At 47.1% G+C, this 18170-nt stretch overlaps 1 protein-coding gene across 2 annotated transcripts; it reads right to left on the minus strand.

Annotated features, from left to right (window-relative positions):
* Positions 1 to 950: 950 nt before the first annotated feature.
* Positions 951 to 18047, minus strand: LOC132591107 (solute carrier family 2, facilitated glucose transporter member 5-like). 2 transcript variants are annotated; one of them, XM_060276225.1, is made up of 10 exons: positions 15397 to 18047; positions 13668 to 13828; positions 10880 to 12674; positions 8362 to 8487; positions 7327 to 7514; positions 6169 to 6279; positions 5323 to 5424; positions 3558 to 3633; positions 2071 to 2198; positions 951 to 1388 (listed from the first exon to the last, which is right to left on the minus strand). In XM_060276225.1, the coding sequence occupies exons 3-10, from the start codon at positions 11016 to 11018 to the stop codon at positions 1212 to 1214; spliced, it is 1047 nt and encodes a 348-aa protein (XP_060132208.1). In that variant the 5' UTR covers positions 11019 to 12674; positions 13668 to 13828; positions 15397 to 18047; the 3' UTR covers positions 951 to 1211. The 2 variants fall into 2 exon arrangements, with proteins under 2 accessions (XP_060132208.1, XP_060132207.1); XM_060276224.1 differs by lacking the exons at positions 10880 to 12674; positions 13668 to 13828; positions 15397 to 18047 and having other exon boundaries at positions 8362 to 10122.
* Positions 18048 to 18170: the final 123 nt, after the last annotated feature.

Here is an 18170-nt window from a genome sequence, read left to right on the forward strand (position 1 = left end):
TACCACTGTACCCCTCAACCAGTAGCAAGTAACAAAGTAGTCAGATGGGGGCTGGCTGAGCGCAGACTCAAATTGTTGGTGCCCCACCCTCACTGTAACTGGGCAGCCACCACTGTGATCAATGTCCGTCTCAGCAATCAGGAACATAGGCTGAGGGGTGTGTGGCTACACTTGGCAAATCTAGACTTCAATTGGGATTTTAACCCAGGACCACCTTTTGTTCTTCTCTGCTACCCAGGCTTTTGATGCCCTAAGTTCAAACCCAGATCTCCTACAGACCAAATTTCAATGACGCTTGTTCCCATGGTGCAACTCCAGCCTTGCAAATCAGCTTACTAAAAGTTGAAGGTGACCACACAAACCTTTTAGCTAGCAAGCCTGCCCATAAATGCTAATCATTTAAAGGTATCTGGTTCACCCAAAGCATTGGTGGGGGGGAATAGAGAAGGAATCCCATTTATATTGGATCAGGTCTGGTTACCTGGAGTCGAACCTTTGTTACCAGAGACGAGTGGGTATGTACTGTACAAGCTTTTTATTGAGTTCTGTCCGTCTTGGCAATATGACAAATCAGTGGGGTGCTGGAGATGCTGGGAGCACTAGTGGAACCAATCCGGTACTCCCACCCACTGCATTGCCACAGACCCATGCCCACCTCTGCCCAGGCAACCCACAACAATGCCAGGGACAGGCAGGCAGCTCTGACCCGCCATGCTGTGTTGGAAAACAAAGTGACATAACACACTGAAGATACATAGACAGCAAAAGGAATTTGCAGGCGCCGATAGATGAATCTGCAGCCTTCTTCTTCCTCAAGCACCTGCCTGTGATGTTACCCTTCCTCTTTGTGATTTATAGGCCTGGGGACTCCACTTTTGTGGGTTCCCCAGAGGCCGCGGCTGTTATGACCAAGTAAAGCTGTCTCAAACAGCACGACGGGTGGGCTCGAGAGTCATTTCACACATTTGGCTCTGGACCGATTGTGCTCGCCATTCGTAATTTAATAAAGAAACAACATTTGTGGTAGAACAATAGAAAAGTGCACACAGGGAAGGGGAAAACATCCTGGGTTGCTCTTCCGGACTGAAAGGAAAACGGCCGTACGTGTTAACAGAGCTGAGACGACTGAGGGGCAGCATGAAGGGGATCCCTTTGGACGGTTGTATCTTAAAAAATAACAATTAAGCACAGCACCGATGCCTTCTGAGTTTCTAACTATCTGACTCTCTATCTCTCTGTTCCTTATCCTCATTGGCTTGGAATTCCATGGACTGGCGGATTTCAAGAAAGGTCATGCCTGCAGTTTCCGGAACCACCGCGGAAATATAAATAAAGGTCACCATGCAGAGAGGCCAAAGGATCAGGAGATTGTAAGGCCCAGTGAGCGGCTGGAGTTGGAAAGACAAAAGGGGGAGGGAACAGGGGGAGGTAAGCAGGGGTTGACCAACGTGTCCCGGTGGGCTCCTCATTTTTCCAGTCTCCATTTCAGCTCCGGTCATTTCCGCCACAGTTTGTGAGTTGTAACCAAGCGTGCAAAGAGGAAATCTGCATGTGTTGCTTCCCACCCCCCCTCCTTGTGCCGCTGGCCCTGCCCATCTCATGTGGCCCCCAGAAGGAAATGCGGCCCTCGGGATGGGAAAGGCTGCTGACCTCCGCTTTCACGGTGGGTGCCACCCCACCCAGAACAGACACGTGGACCTGACACCCGGACTGTGGAAGCGCCCACCCATAGGGATTTTGTCCTTCCAGGGTTCAGTTTCCATTTAATGGCGCCTGCACGGTGTCCGGATGCCGATCCAGGACCTCCAGGAATGGCTGTTTCGTTGAGTACGCAAAAGCAGAACAGCCAGAGTCCTCAGTTCAGGAACTTCACCTGGCCTACCAATTGCAGTGGCTTGTTGTCCTGCCCTGCGGGGTGTAGGCAGGGGCGTAGGAAGATAGGGGCGGTGGGGCGGGCCACCCCAAGCGGCGCAATCCCAGGGGTGCCATCACGGCTGCCCACCCCGCCCCCAAAACACGCGCCCCGCCCCTTTTATTTCTCGCTAAAAGGGCCCTGGCAGAACCACTCACCTCTAGCCTAAGGATGATCACCGCAGCAATACAGCGGGTGACCCAGTTCACTATTCCGCCCAACGTGAAGGCTGTGGCCCGCGATGACTGGAGGAAGATCTCGAGAGTGACCAAGTAGGTGATTATAGCTGGGAGGGCAGAACAAAGTAGATGTTGAATTTGGCTCCCTCCTCCCAGAGTGATTTAACAGTCACACCCTCTTCCTAGGGAACTCTGGGAATTGTGGCTCTGCAAAGGGGACAGGGGGTCTCCTAACCACTCCACAGTTCCCAGAATTCGTTGGTGGGGGGGGGGAAGCCATGACTGTTTAAAGTGATACAAAACTCCTTTCAACGTACAGTACAGATAGGGCCCTCCAGATATTTGGAGCTATAACTCCCTTCGAGTGCTGGATCTATGTCTTTTCCATCTTAATTAATTAAATTTCCATACCACCCTTCATCCAAAGGTCACAACACAAAAATGCAACATGAGAACGCAAAACACTAATAAAACAAAAACAAACTTATAACTCCCCTCCCCCCCAAAAAAACCCACATTTAAAAGGCCATAGGTTGTTTAATCAGCCAAAGGCCTGATCGAAGAGAGACGTTTTTGCTTGGCACCTAAAGATATGTAATGAAGGCACCAGGTGAGTCTCCCCGGGGAGAGCATTCCACAAATGGGGAATAATAATAATAATAGTAATTATTATTATTATTATTATTATTATTATTATCATCATTATTTATACCCCGCCCATCTGGCTGGGTTTCCCCAGCCACTCTGGGCGGCTTCCAACCGAATATTAGAACAGTACAGCATTAAACATTAAAAACAGAGGGCCGCCTTCAGTTGTCTTCTAAAAGTAAAATAGTTACTTATTGCCTTGACATCTGCTGGGAGGGCGTTCCACAGGACGGGTGCCACTACCGAGAAGGCCCTCTGTCTGGTTCCCTGTAACCTCACTTCTCGCAATGAGGGAACCGCCAGAAGGCCCTCGGTGCTGAATCTCAGTGTCCGGGCTGAATGGTGGGGGTGGAGACGCTCCTTCAGGTATACAGGACCGAGGCTGTTTAGGGCTTTAAAGGTCAGTACCAACACTTTGAATTGTGCTCGGAAACGTACTGGGAGCCAGTGTAGATCTCTCAGGACCGGTGTTATGTGGTTTTTTTAAGAAGCGGTTTAATGACCGCCTCTTTCAGTGGGTCTGGGGAGGCTCCCTCGTAGAGGGAAGCATTCGTCACCCTGCGGAGCCCATCGCCCAGCCCTTCCCGGCTCGCTTTTATTAGCCAGGATGGGCAAGGATCAAGGAGACAGGTGGTCGGTTTCACTCGTCCAAGCAGCCTGTCCACATCCTCGGAGGTAACAGATTGGAATTGATCCCATACAACATGACTAGACAGGGCTCTAGCACTCTCCCGCCCTGGCCCTGGGGAACCGCCGCAGAAAAGGCCCGTGTTCTTCACCCACCTCAAATAAGTTTTGTGTGTCGCTTGAGCACTTACCTGGCCCAAGCATGTATCCAGTGAGCATGGCAATGATGAAAACAGCGCTTAAGTAAATAACCCGTGACTCCATGATCTGTTGGAGAAAGAGAGTTGTGCATGAGCGCGGTTGCCTCTCGTTTTAAAGCAGGGGTGGGGAATCACCATACCCTTTGACTTGGACAATATAGGAATCTTTGTACACACACATAACTTCCCATATACATGTCTCTGAGTACATTCTTTGAACTCCTTTGCAGGGTGAATTTTGCCTCCATTTGTGAATTGCTATGGAAAGCACAGATTGGTTAGATTTCCCCTTGAAAGCAAACTGAATGGAGTTTTCTCCCGCATCCATAGCTGGGACCTTATTATTTATTGAATTGATATCCTGCTCTTCTCTCAGAGGATCCCAGGGCAGCCAACACAGCCACAATTTTATTAAAATGCAAAATCAGAGTGCCAGTGTGGTTTAGTGGTTAGAGCAGGCATCCCCAAACTTTGGCCCTCCAGATGTTTTGGCCTACAACTCCCATGATCCCTAGCTAACAGGACCAGTGGTCAGGGATGATGGGAATTGTAGTCCAAAACATCTGGAGGGCCAAAGTTTGGGGATGCATGGGTTAGAGTGTCATCCTTAGGACCTGGGAGACCAGGGTTCAAATCCCCCAATTGACCATGAAGCTTGCTGGGTGAACTTGGACAAAGTCACTGCCTCTCAAACCTAGTCTATAAGGAGGGAGGAAGAAGCAGGAACTCCTTGAAGAAAAAAGGTGGCATATAAATGCAATAATGAAAATAAAATCAAACTTAGTACAAAATCATCATGGAAAACAGGCATGAAACCTCAAAGCAGAGATAAAGAGAGGGGTCAGAGACATCAGTAACACAATCCACACTTATGGTATAACAGGAATTATATAACAAGTTTATAAAAGTAAAAATGTGATCAGCATCGATATCTCTTGTTTTCTAGGGGGACCAGCTGTATTTCCAGCAAACCTTACTTTGTGAAGCTGTGCATGATCAACTCCCACCCGGAAACCTATGTCCCCACTTGTGGAAGGATGTGCGGACCCAGAATTGGCCTCCACAGTCACTTACAGACTCTCTGTTAAAAACGTGTTCATCTTATTCGGCTGTGAGTGAACGCCAAAGAAGAAGAAGAAGCATGTAAATTGCAAGAACTCAGGCCAGAAGAAAAATGTATTTCAAATATATCTTCACAAGGTTTTATTTGTGTGATGAAGAGTTCAAATATTTGAACTCATCATGGGATTGATTCCTGTTTGAACTCTTCATCACACAAAGAAAACCTTGTGAAGATATATTTGAAATACATTTTTCTTCTGGCCTGAGTTCTTGCAATTTACTGTTTATTTCTGGACTTTACCAAGAACTCCAATTTCTACTAAATTTATTTCTAGGCCTAGGTTAAAGGGTCTCCACACGCAACTTAGGGGCCACCGTAGAGAAAGCTCTCTCCTCGGCCGCCGCTACCACCACCCTGCAGCTCTGAGGGTGGAGGAACTATCAAGAGCGCTTCTGAAATCTCAGAATCCAAGAGGATTCTGGGAAGGAAGAGGTCTCTCAGGTATTGAGGGCCTGAGTTGTTTATAGTGAAGGTCAGGTTAGAATGCGTATTATTATTATTATCATCATCATCATCATCACCACCACCACAATAATAATATTTAGAATTATAATAATGGCCTAAACAAAGCAGAATAGCTAATTTTAATGAGCGACGTTCAGCTCCGCATTCTGCCCGTCACGATTTACTCACCTGAAGTTCGAGGGTCAAGGTTAGCAGGACACAGGCAACGCTACAGATCAGAAATCCCAGAAGTAGGAGAAACCTCCGCCCCACATAGTCAACTAAACATATCTAGGGAATATGAAGGCGGGGGGGGGGGGGTGAGAGAGAAAGGAAGCCTTTGATCACATGCCAACAGCTTCGTGTTGCAGAGCTACAGCTGTTTTATTGATTTTACACGCAGGTCCTGCTTACTGGACGTAAGGCATTCCCAGGAAATCATTCATTAGGCTAGTGTTCGCATAACGAGCTGACAATATGGGAACATTTTAAATCCAAAAATCTCCCCACTCCCTCTCTCCAAACAAGTAAGGAACTGGGCAGTCTTCCTCAAGACAAACTTCCTAAATGCATGCAAATACCTGTGTGTATTCATTTAACAAAAATTATATCCTACTTGATTGTCATGAAGCCTCTTAGTTCCCAGGAAATATTAAAAATTATCAATAAAACATGTTTTTTTAAAAAAAAACAATCCAAAATATTACTAAAATCGAGAGAAAACGTCAGTAGCATAGGTGCTGCCATGCTAAGAGATCGATTTCTTACAAGTGTTTATAGTTTATTTAAGAAAATTTACATACTGCTTGACCAAGCATCCCCAAACTTCGGCCCTCCAGATGTTTTGGACTACAATTCCCATCATCCCTGACCACTGGTCCTGTTAGCTAGGGACCATGGGAGTTGTAGCCAAAACATCGTGTAACCTCGCTCTCTTTAAGTGGTAGGGTGGGGAAACTATAGGCCAAATGCAGGTCTCTCTGGGATTGAGTTTGCAGATTTGAAAGGGAAGGAGAGAGGGAGGGGATGGCTTACCATTATGGAGGCCACGACCAAGAGCCAAGACGTCACACTCAAATTCATATAAAATATATGGCTCTCTTCGCTTAGAAGCGACCTGTAGATTTTCTCTAAGTAGAAGTAGCACTGCAAGCAGATCACAGCAAACAAAGACATCAGCTGGGGAAGAAGCTGCCGGCTACCGGGAATTTTCCGGAAAGAGGAAAAAGCAAAATGAAATCAAATAGAAACCACCCCAAACAACCCTTCGCTGACGAGAGTTGCCTTTAATGTATTTTAGAATCATAAAGCCAAAGAATTGGAGGAATCGCGGCTAACAAACCCATGGCAAGTGGCCATTCAAGCTCTGTTTCAATGCCTCCAATGAAGGAGGATATGTATTTATGCATTCTATTCTAGGCAATACACTCACATTTAATTTCATCCTTTCCTCAGAGGTGTACATGGTAACAAAATAAAAATCGGTTAAAACGACAAAACCGGAATTCAGTTAAAATGCCTGGCTACAAACGGCAACACAGGGTTGCCTCACGTGACATGAGGCAATTGCCCCCACCCTGTCAAACTTGGCCTGCGAGAGCTGGGGGTGTCAAAATTGCTGGATTCAGTTCCCCACCTGCTTCACCTGGGAGAATGTTCTGGAATTCCTTGTGTGGAAGTGGGTGCACACACACACACACGAATCAGCAACCTGGTGTTACAGCCTCTGAATGCTGATTGTAGAGCAAAACTTCTCAGAGGATGTTTTTCTGACAAACATAAGTGAAATTCCTCAATGGTTCGAGAGGAGCTTTGAGAAATATATCCATTATGAACCATTAAAGAATATCACTTCTCCCCTGGAGATTATCTGGCTTCCCTGAAATTTGCCAATTTTGGCCACAACTGTGGGTCCAGCTTTACTATATCATTTCACTGCTGAAGGACGTAAAAGCCTCAGTCCTCTTTCCTTCTGGTCTTCCTTTCCTTAGCCCTTTCCTTCCTTCATTCACCAGTTGAAAAAAATAGGGGGTCTCCCTCTCCCCACATTACAGGAGCCAAAGAGTTTCACCAACATCATGTGACCCTTGGGCACTTTCTGGGAAGGGAACATGCCCCCTCCCGGCAGAGAAAGGTTCCTCATCCCTTCTTCTCTCACAGCTCCTGAGCCACTTGGAATGTTGGCTTCCTCACCCCAATTATGCCGGAAAATTGCTGGCCCCCCAGCAAGATGACGACGGTGATGACTTGGCGACGGAGACTATGGTTTTTTAGAAGCGAATATATCGTCATGCTCTTTTCGTGTATCTCATACTTCGCCTCCTTTTGGAGCTCCTCGATCTCATTTTCCACGTCAACCTTGTTCCTGAGCATTCTCAAGGCTGGGTGGTGAGGGAGAGGGGGGAGGGGGGAGAGAAAGAAAGAGAGAATATCTGAGGAAGAAAGAATGTTCAAGCACTACGCACAGTCCAGACTAGGGCTTAAACATCACATACCCTCCAACATTTCTCCGATGAAAATAGAGACACCTTCTTCCATAATAATACTTTTATTATTTATACCCCACCCATCTGACTGGGTTGTCCCAGCTGCTCTGGGAGACTTCCGACATAGATAAAAACATACGGTAATAAAACTGCCTTCAGGTGTCTTCTAAAGGTTGTATAGCTACTTATCTCCTTCGCTCGAGGGTTGTGTGACTCCATAACCTTCCAACATTTCTCCGATGAAAATAGGGACACCCTACCATACCCTCCAATATTTATCTGACGATAAATAGGGACGTCCTATGAGAAAGTGGGACATTCCAGGATCAAATCAGAAACCAGTCAGTTTCCAGTCCCAGGCTTCTGTAACCCAGGGACTGGAAAATAAGGACACTTGGAGGGTCTGACATCAGTCACAGCCCAAGCAAGCTTTGACGGGCGGGAGGTGCAAACGCCTCCCTGTCAATCCCGATATCACTTCCCACCTCCTCGCAGCCTTACCTGGAGACATCAGCACTGGCGGAGGAAGAGGAGGGCAGGGGGAGCGCACCGCCCCTGGCACCACGATCCTGGTGGGGTGCCATTGGGGCTGCCCCCCCAGCGCTGGGCACCACGCCCCCAGGACGTGCACCACACCCCCGCCTGCTCTCCGCCCCCGGTGCCGGAGCATGAAGCTCTGCCACTGGGAACCAGGGATTGGGCCTGGGGGCCTCTTGCATACAAAGCTACAAGGCCAGCCTACCTCTCCTCGCTTTTTCTTCGTTGTTCTTCTGAATCAACAGGTAACGAGGACTGTCAGGGCACAGGAACAGGAGCGGGATGTTGAAGAAAGCAACTATCCCGGTCAGGCCCAGCATCACTGGCAGATCTAAGAAAACGAGACAGGTGAATAAGTCGCGGCAAGGTACGTTCACAAAGTGAAGCATAGAGTGGAGGCAGGGGAGAGGGGAGCACTTTCCCCCCCCCTCTCCTAACGCTAGGACCAAGACACATCTCACAAAACTGAATGCTGGAAGATTCAGGGCAGAGTAAAGAAGGGGATGCTTCATGCAGCAACAGAGCTGAACTGTGGAGCTCACTCCCGCAAGAGCCCAGGGTGGCCACCAAATATAGCTATCAAGTTCTCCCTTTTTTAAGGGAAATTGCCTTATGCTGAATAGGCTTCCTCACGAGAAAAGGGAAAGCTTGACAGCTATGCAACCAACTTAGATGGCTTTTAAAGAGCATGGGATAAGCTCGTGGAGGAAAGGGCTATCGGTGGCAACTGGCCTGCTCCAGAAGGCTCTTGTTATGGGTCCCCCCCCCCAATTACGTTTTATTAAGTTTCAACATTTTAAACATATACAATCAAAACAAAATTTCATCTTTTCTCTTATTATTTTTTTTACTTCCCAACCCACTTCCCATCGAGTTGTGGTTTCTCCACTTTTGCTGCACCCTATCTTCTATATTATAATCTAATTACTTCTGTTGCTCATAGCCTACATCCCGCTCGTGAGTTCACCATACTTCCATAAAACAATCATCGTGAGATTCTCTTAGTTTTGCTGTTAATTTTGCCAGTTCTGCATAGTCCATTATCTCACTTATTCATTCTTCTTTGCTGGGAACTTCTTCCTTCCTTCCATTTCTGCACATAAAGCTGTTGTTGTTACATACATAAACAACTTTAACATTTTCTTTTGGGATTTATGCCCCTCGCAGAAAAATGCTTCTGGCTTCTTTTTTGGTATACTCATTTTAACAAATTATCTAAAATATATAAGAAGGTTCCTAACAATTGCTGAAAGTGTAAAGAATGTAGATGGATTTTATATATCTATATGCGGTGGACTTGCAAGAAAGCAAGGGTATTAGGAGAAATGATACATGGTGAGATTTAAAAGATGTTTAAAATTGGCTCATCTTAATTATGAAGTGGGATGCCATGCCTAGTTTGCCTACATGTGAAAGGATGTAAAAGGTAAAGGACCCCTGGACGGTTAAGCCCAGTCCAAGGCGACTATGGGGTTGCGGCACTCATCTCGCTTTCAGGCCGAGGGAGCCAGCGTTTGTCCACAGACAGCTTTCTGGGTCATGTGGCCAGCATGACTAAACCGCTTCTGGCGCATCGGAACACCGTGATGAAAGCCAGAGCGCACAGAAATGCCGTTTACCTTCCCGACACAGTGGTACCTACTTATCTACTTGCACTGGCATACTTTCAAACTGCCAGGTTGGCAGAAGCTGGGACAGAGCAAAGGGAGCTCACCCCATCGCACAGATTCGAATCGCCAACCTTCTGATTGGCAAGTCCAATTGGCTCAGTGTTTTAGACCAGGGGTCCTTAACCACCGGACCATGGACCGGTACCGGTCCGTGAATCAAATGGTACCGGGCCGCCCAAGGAACATTAAATTAAATTACCGTATATACTTGAGTCTCTTACAGGGAGGGCTCAGGGGAGGGTGCATATTGAGGGAGGAATTAAGGGGGAAAGGGGGCAGATTCTGGGAAGTTTTCAGGGGTGGGTAGTTTCAGGGTGGGCAGTTTCTATGGTGGACAGAGGTGGGTGGGATGGGGGCAAAAGCGACAGCTTATCCGGGGCTGAGCCATGCTCTCGCTTTGCTTGCTTTAAACTGGAGGAACTCACGGAAGGAAGGAAGGAAGGAAGGAAGGAAGGAAGGAAGGAAGGAAGGAAGGAAGGAAGGAAGGAAGGAAGGAAGGAAGGAAGGAAGGCAGCCCCGGAGGGGAGGCACAGCCTCTTCCCACCCGCCGCTTGCTCTATCCCGGGGCGGAGATAGGCTACCCCAACACTTAAATCCCTATTGCCATTTCCGACAACCTACCTGTGTGAAGCGGGGTTTTCTGCATTGACAGCAACCAAAACAAAACAACGGAATAAACGGGACATAAGCAACACACTTCGGGTGTCACTGTCTCCTATTACCCCCAGATGGAACCATCTCGTTGCAAAGAAACAAGCTCAGGGTTCTCATTCATTTAGCGTTCTAGTGAGTTAAAATGTTAAATCACTTTATATTCATTTTTTGGTGTAACCGTATTTTATTTTGAAGGTATGTTTAAATACAATTAAATTAAAATTATTAAATCAAAACAATCTAAATAAAATATAAACAATCAACGTCCCCTCCTCAGTGGGCCGCGGTAAAATTATCAAACGTTGACTGGTCCGCGGCGATAAAAAAAGGTTGGGGAGCACTGGTTTAGACCACAGCGTCACCCGCATCCCTGACCCCGACCTCTTTTCTCCAACTTACGTTTCTTGTTCCCAAGGATGTTGGGATTGCTGAGGATCTGAGCCAAGAGGATACCCACGGTGAAGAACAGTATGTACATAATCGTGAAGGCCCCCCTCAGGCTTACGGGGGCGAGTTCGCCAACATATAACGGGATCATAGTGGAAAACAAGCCTGGTTAAATGATAATCAAAGGGTCACAGGCACAATTGGCAGAGGGACCTCTTCCATGGCGTTACATCATCATTTGTGGCATACGGCTGCAACCACTATTAATCCTGCTGTGAACAGACTAATGCACACAACTAACTCTGTTAATTTCAGTGGGTTTGCTCTGAGCAAACCTTTGCCATTATGCCTCCCAATCATTTGGCATACGCAAAAGGAAACGGTATCCTTCCAATGTGTATTATTGAATACTTATTATTAAAGACAGAAAATAAAGTTGTGATTGGAACCATCACAAACAAGCAGGGACACGCACAAATTTTGCACCTATATCACTTCATCACCTTTTTTTTTTGTAGGAGCACTAAACAGGGGGGGGGGAAGTAAAATAAATAAATAAAAATGATCCACAGCAAGAAAACGAGAAGTTGCACGGGTCAAAGCTGGAGAGACAAATGGGAAAAAAATTATCCTGCAGGGAACCACGCAGAGGGCCTTCTCTGTAGTGGCACCCGCCCTGTGGAACGCCCTCCCATCAAATGTCAAAGAAATAAACAACTATCTGACTTTTAGAAGGCATCTGAAGGCAACCCTGTTTAGGGAAGTTTTTAATGTTTGATGTTTTATCGTGTTTTTAACATTGTGTTGGAAGCCGCCCAGAGGGGTATAAATAATAATAAATTATTGTTATTATTATTATTATTACTATTATTATTATTATGGCGGGGAAAGAAGGAAAGGAGATGGGAGCAGACCGCCCTCAAAACAGCTCCCAGGAAAGCTTAAAAGCTCTTTTGGCACCAGATTCTCCCAGTGCAGAAAGAGCTTTTCAGCTCTCCGTCTTGTTTACCAGGCTCTGGGGTGCCCTTGCAAGATTTGTGGGAACCCGTCCCACGAGATCTGATGACAGCATCCCAGAGCCCAAGAGAGAGACCAGTAAGCAACGCGGAGGGCTCAAAAGCTCTCTGCCCTGCTTGGAAAGTAAGGATGGATGCATGGGGCTGGTTCCAAAGGGAGTGGTTTGAGTACATGTTTTTTTGTGCAAATGTGATCCCCAGAACATCACCCCTGCGCCAGATGCAATCGTACTATATAACAACAACACCTTAAAACTTTAAAATCTGAGACTGTCAACTAACTATTATGGAAAGATATATTCTTAATTGCCTGCCTAAATCTGGCAAAATAGAAAAATTCTCAGAAGGCATTTAAAAGTTGAAACAGAATCCCCTATTGGGGATTTAAAGTGGTATGATACTGCTTTTAACGTACATTGCAAATGGGACCCAACTCAGCCCTAAGTTAGTCATGCCTATTATTTTCAATGGGTCTACTCTGAGTAGGATTAACTTTGTGCACGGCTCCCTAACTTTTTACTGCTGATAAGCAGCCTAGTCATCTGGGTTCAGGAGCCAAAGCTTCCACCCACAGACATGGGTTCAAGGCAGCTTTCTGCTTTTGTTTGGCTTGGTTTTGTTAAAAGGCAATTCAAAGACTACATGCGGGGCACTTTTTTCCCCCACCTGAAGATACCCCGACGAGGAAGCGAGCAAAAATGCCAAAGTCCTGGAATTTCCCTGCATTGGAGCCACCCATTAATCCACAGGCGACGGCAGCCACAGCATTATTAAGCATCAAGGAACGTCTCCTGAAAAGACAGCAAAAAGGGGGTGAGGAGGAGATGCCAATGAGCAGGCCCCGAGCAACAAAAAGAGTAGAGGAGGGAGGGCAGCTGCGGAGTTGTCACAAGGCCCTGAAGTGCTGCTGTCAGTCAGTGTAGACAATACTGATTGTCTGCTGATTCAGATGGACCAACAGTCTGAAACAGCCCGAGGCAGCTCCCTATGTTTCTAAGCAATTACTATATATAGTAGAACTTCCCAAAGACAAAATGTAAAAAATAGGACATGTGTATTCCACCACGTGCCATCAGCCCTTATAGAATGAGCAAGTGTATGGAGCCAATGTATCTCCTTCAGCAGGGGTTTTCCCGTCTTATCACTCCATTCCAGGCCGACCACAGGAAGACGTTTGAAACAGAGATTTTTCACCCCGTGATTCTGTTGTCTTCTGAGCCCCACAAGGGATTTCACACAGCTGGGGCACTACCACTGTGGTTTGAGTGATTGAGAGCAAGAAACTCCTGCATGCAAAGCGGATTCTCTGCCGCTGAGCTACAACTTTCCCAACCCTGCTCTATGTATATTCCTGCATGGGGTTGGGGTTGGGGGTTGGATGACTCTTGGGGTCCCTTCCAGCTCTATAGTTCTATGATTCTATCCTGCCTGCGGATTATCCTTTAGCAACAAGTATATTTGCAGAGATTCTGTTCTCTGTATTGAATGAAGGAACATTTGGATGGAAATTTGGTTTTGAGACGTCCCATATTGAGCATGGTTTTGGGTATTGCACATATTATGTAAAGGCTATATTTCTTTTATACAAGTTCTATATAACCGCATATGAGCCATGTGAGCCGCGTTTATTTATTTCTCCGTATTGCTTTGTGCTGTGTTTTCCCAGGTTTCTAAGGCAATGACCCAACACATAGCTTTACTAGAGGTCAGTGGGGGATGTGGGTCCCCACCCCCAACACCTCTTGCTGTGCCTACTGTTCTCCATCACCCTATTCTCTCTGTACCTGCCGCAGTTATCCACCATGGTGCCGAGCATCAGCGACCCAATGAGGCCTCCAATTGGGAAGATCATAGCATTAAAGGCCACCTGGCCATTCGGAGGCTCTTTGATTCTGATGTCCATCCTTGTGGTCTCATCCGTTATGTTGGAAATTATATGTGAGACCTAAGATGGAAGAGAGACATCAGATGAAAGAGAGTGGGACGAGCACACAGGATCTGAGACACAGGAAACTAACTTATACCACCCAGGAACATTTGTTCATCCAGCTCAGTAACACCTACAGTGGGACCTTGGTTCTCAAACGCCTTGGTACTCAAACAACTTGGAACCCAAACATTGCAAACCCGGATGTAAGCGTTCAAGTTTGCGAACTTTTTTTCGGAAGCCGAACATGCTCTGTTTTGAGTGTTACGCTTCTGATTTGAGTGCCACACTTCCGTTTTGAGCGTTACGATGAGGTTTGTCTGTTTTTGCTATTCATTTTGAATTTTTGTTTTTGCAGCTCTTTTCGTTTTGTTTTTGTGACTGTGTGGAACCCAGTTCAGCTACTGATTGATTGATTGATTGTGTGACTGCAGTGCATTGTTTATTGTTTTCATTCTATGGATCAATGGTCTCACGAGATAGCAAAATTCATGTTAAATTGCTGTTTTGGGGGTTGTTTTTAAAAGTCTGGAACCGATTAATCCATTTTGCATTACTTTCTAATGGTTTTGGAATGCTTCGGTTTTGGAACGGACTTCTGGAACGGATTAAGTTTGAGAACCAAGGCACCACTGTACTCTGAATGGCAGCAGTTTCCCAGAGAAGCAGAGGTCTTTGCCATCACCTGCTGCCAGAGTTCCCTCTCCCTCAGAAAAAAACCAGTTACTAGAAATGCTTTGGATTGCCCCTGGGACCACCCCACATGCAACATTTGCCCTCTAATACAGTGGTACCTCGGTTTATGAACACAATTGGTTCCGGAAGTCTGTTCATAAACTGAAACGTTCATAAATTGAAGCGAACTTTCCCATTGAAAGTAATGGAAAGTAGATTAATCTGCTCCAGACGGTCCACGGAGTACTTAAACTGAAGCGTTCATAAACTGAAGCGAACTTTCCCATTGAAAGTAATGGAAAGTGAATTAATCCGTTCCAGATGGGTCCGCGGCGTTCATAAACTGAAAATTCGTAAACCGAGGTGTTCATAAACTGAGGTTCCACTGTACTGAGCTATGGCCCACAGACTCCCCCTGCTCACTGAACCATGCTACCATACCTCTTCAGCTTCTGATACCTCCTTTTCCCAGTCTTCTTCCTCTGACCATTCTTTGTCATCCACCACTTTCTTCCATTGGGGGCTCCCCAGCTGGTGCCCTCCACCAATCCTCTGTGTCCAAACAGCCCATGACACCACCTAAGTCCCTGGTAGAACCAGCAGAAGCATCCCCCCCCCATCTAGCCTAGTAGTGTCTGCACTGACTGGCAGCTGCTCTTTGAGGTTTCAGGTTCTGATCTTTCCCAGCCCTGCTTGGGGCTGTTATGGGTTTTGAACCAGGAGACTCCTGCATGCAAAGCAGATCCTCCGCTGCTGAGCTACGGCTTTTCCAAGCAAATGCATTGACCCACTCCTGCCCTATGTAGATCCCTGCATTGCAGGGGGTTGGACTAGATGACTCTTGGGGTTCCCTTCCAACTCTTACAGTTCTATGATTCTAAGTAGTCCCACATATGATAGGGCTGGCTTACCGTCTCTGGGTTGAGGACAACCCAGTAGGTGTATCCCAATTGCAAAGATCCAATGCAGGGAATCATTGTAGCAATTAGAAGTCCGGGTGTCAGTCTCTATAGGAAAGAACAGTAGACAGTGTTGCTGGTTGTACACTGTGCATGTGTGTTAGAGACACCTACTAGTGAAAACCCAGCCCTACCCATAAAATGAAGCATGGCCAGACACTCAAGAGAGAGTGCGGTGTAGTGGTTAGCATATCGGTCTAGGTCTTGGGATACCAGGATTTGAATCCCCTGCTCAGCTTTGACGTTTACTGGGGCAAACTTGGGCCCGTCACTGCCTCTCTCAGCCAGTGGCCAAATGTGGCCTGCCACGATCCCCAGGCCATGTTAGGAGGCAGAATTTGCAGGCACAGTTGTCCTGATTCAGTGAGCAGGACCTACAGTCCGGACAGGCTGGGAGGCAGCAATTTGCATGCAATTGTAGGACCGGTGTGTGTGTGTTTCAGGTGAGTGCTACATCCCACGGCACCAGTAACCCTGAGCACAACTTCGCAAGCCATTGGGGTGACTCCAGCACCTCCCCTATCGGTGAAGAGCCCTCCCCTTCCTGGGAAACGTTTCTGAGCACAATTCAAAGGGTTGGTGCTGACCTTTAAAGCCCTGAATGGCTTTGGCCCTGCATACCTGAAGGACGAGTCTCCACCCCCATCATTCAGCTGAGGTCCAGCTCCGAGGACCTTCCGGCAGTTCCCTCACTGAGAAAAGTGAGGTTACATGGAACCAGACAGAGGGACTTCTCAGTAGTCATGCCTCCCATCAGATGTCAAGGAAAGAAAAAACTATCTGACTTTTAGAAGACATCTGAAGGCTGTCCCTTTATAGGAAAGTTTTTAATGTTTGATGCCTCACTTTTTAATTTGTTGGAAGCCACCCAGAATGGCCGTCCAGTTAGATGGGCGGTAACTAACTAACTAACTAACTAACTAACTAACTAACTATTAGGGATAAATCCAACTGCAAGGAAGCAGGTAAAGGTAAAGGTAAAGGGACCCCTGACCATTAGGTCCAGTCGTGACCGACTCTGGGGTTGCGCGCTCATCTCGCATTATTGGTCGAGGGAGCCGGCGTATAGCTTCCAGGTCATGTGGCCAGCATGACAGAGCCGCTTCTGGCAAACCAGAGCAGCACATGGAAACACCGTTTACCTTCCCGCTGTAGCGGTTCCTATTTATCTACTTGCATTTTGACGTGCTTTCGAACTGCTAGGTTGGCAGGAGCTGGGACCGAGCAACGGGAGCTCACCCCATCACAGGGATTCGAACCGCCGACCTTCTGATCAGCAAGCCCTAGGCTCAGTGGTTTAACCACAGCGCCACCTGGGTCCCCAAGGAAGCAGAGGCGACTGTAAAGGCAGAAACAAACCATGCTTCCAGTTCTCCAGATCTGGTTGGATTTCAAATTCCATCTGCCCAAAACAGCCCAGCCAACGGTCAGGGATGATGGGAGTTTGTAGTCCAACAACATATGGAAATCCACAGGCTGCCCATCCCTGGACTAAATGTGCCTGGGAGCTGGGACACCATCAAGGTAGGAGGCCACCTGCTGCATCTCTGCATAAGTGGCTGCTTGGGTGGTCTCTTCTTCTTAGCTTCATGGCCAAGTGGGGATTTGAACCTTAGTCTCCCAGGTCTTCCTTGGACACTCTCACCACTGTACCACACTGACTGTCTAAGATGGCGGCCTCCAGTTGTCGCTGGACTCGAACTTGCATCAGTCCCAGCCAGCATGGCCAATGAAGAGGGACAGTGGGGAGTTGTAGCCCCGTTTGCTTTGCCCAGCTTTAGAACTTCTATTTGTGGCTGATTTTGATTTGAATCTCACTGGGGGAGCCAGAATGTATCGGAACTCACCTTTTTCCTGTGTTTGGCAACTGGGGGATTCGAAGTTTCCATAGTTCCTTGGGTATGCGTGAAAAATAGGCAGGGAGCTGTAAGGAGAAAGAAGAATTTGGGCGTTCAACTAGAGGAGTGGGAGGAGAGGACAGAGGGTGAAGAGCTGTGAGTGGAAGGGGGGCATTTCCCCATCCTCTGGACCCCCTTGGAAAATCAACAAACCTGTTGTACCTGGAACTGAGTGGGGAGAGGGCAGCTGAATGGGACACAGCTGTAGCACCCTAGGGAGGTAACATGGGCCTGCTCATAAAAAGCCATCCTACAATGAGAGACTTAAGGCGACATTTACTGTTTCCAGGAACTCTTTTGGTTGTGAGACTTTTGTGGGTGAGCTGAGAGTTTGTTTGGACCCTGGGGAGAAAACACAGACTCTGAGAGGGAGGGTGTGTCGGAAGGAAAATGAACCGATGTTGACTTCTATATATTGGTAACTCTGTATTAATGTAACATTTTTACATGCAACCGTGTGTTTTTGCAATGCTTTATTTACACAGTTTGCTGTTTGTTTTTATTGACATTGCAAGAGATTAAGGGATCCAGAGCTTGGTTGGTTTGCATTCAGATGATTGCAGTGCAGCTTGTTTGTAACAAAGGACCTACCTGTGTGATGCTGACACAAATCCCTACACTAACACTATGCAACAGAACAAAAGAACAAAACGGCCTCGGCCCAGTATACCTGAAGGAGCGTCTCCACCCCCATCGTTCAGCCCGGACACAGAGATCCAGTGCTGAGGGCGTTCTGGCGGTTCCCTCATTGCGAGAAGTGAGGTTACAGGGAACCAGGCAGAGGGCCTTCTCTGTAGTGGCGCCTGCCCTGTGGAACACCCTCCCATC

This window comes from Zootoca vivipara, chromosome 6 (assembly GCF_963506605.1).
Source record: "Zootoca vivipara chromosome 6, rZooViv1.1, whole genome shotgun sequence".
Lineage (NCBI taxonomy): Eukaryota > Metazoa > Chordata > Lepidosauria > Squamata > Lacertidae > Zootoca > Zootoca vivipara.

What these genes read in the sequence shown, in the direction of transcription:
- LOC132591107 (XM_060276224.1), bottom strand. Translation starts at nt 8,668, where the DNA reads ATGAAGCATCCCCTTCTTTACTCTGCCCTGAATCTTCCAGCATTCAGT. An exon ending in TGGATACATGCTTGGGCCAG is followed by an intron (nt 2,199 to 3,557) that starts GTAAGTGCTCAA and finishes CTGCCCTCCCAG; the next exon opens with CTATAATCACCTACTTGGTC. An exon ending in TGATCATCCTTAGGCTAGAG is followed by an intron (nt 1,389 to 2,070) that starts GTGAGTGGTTCT and finishes TTCCAACTCCAG; the next exon opens with CCGCTCACTGGGCCTTACAA.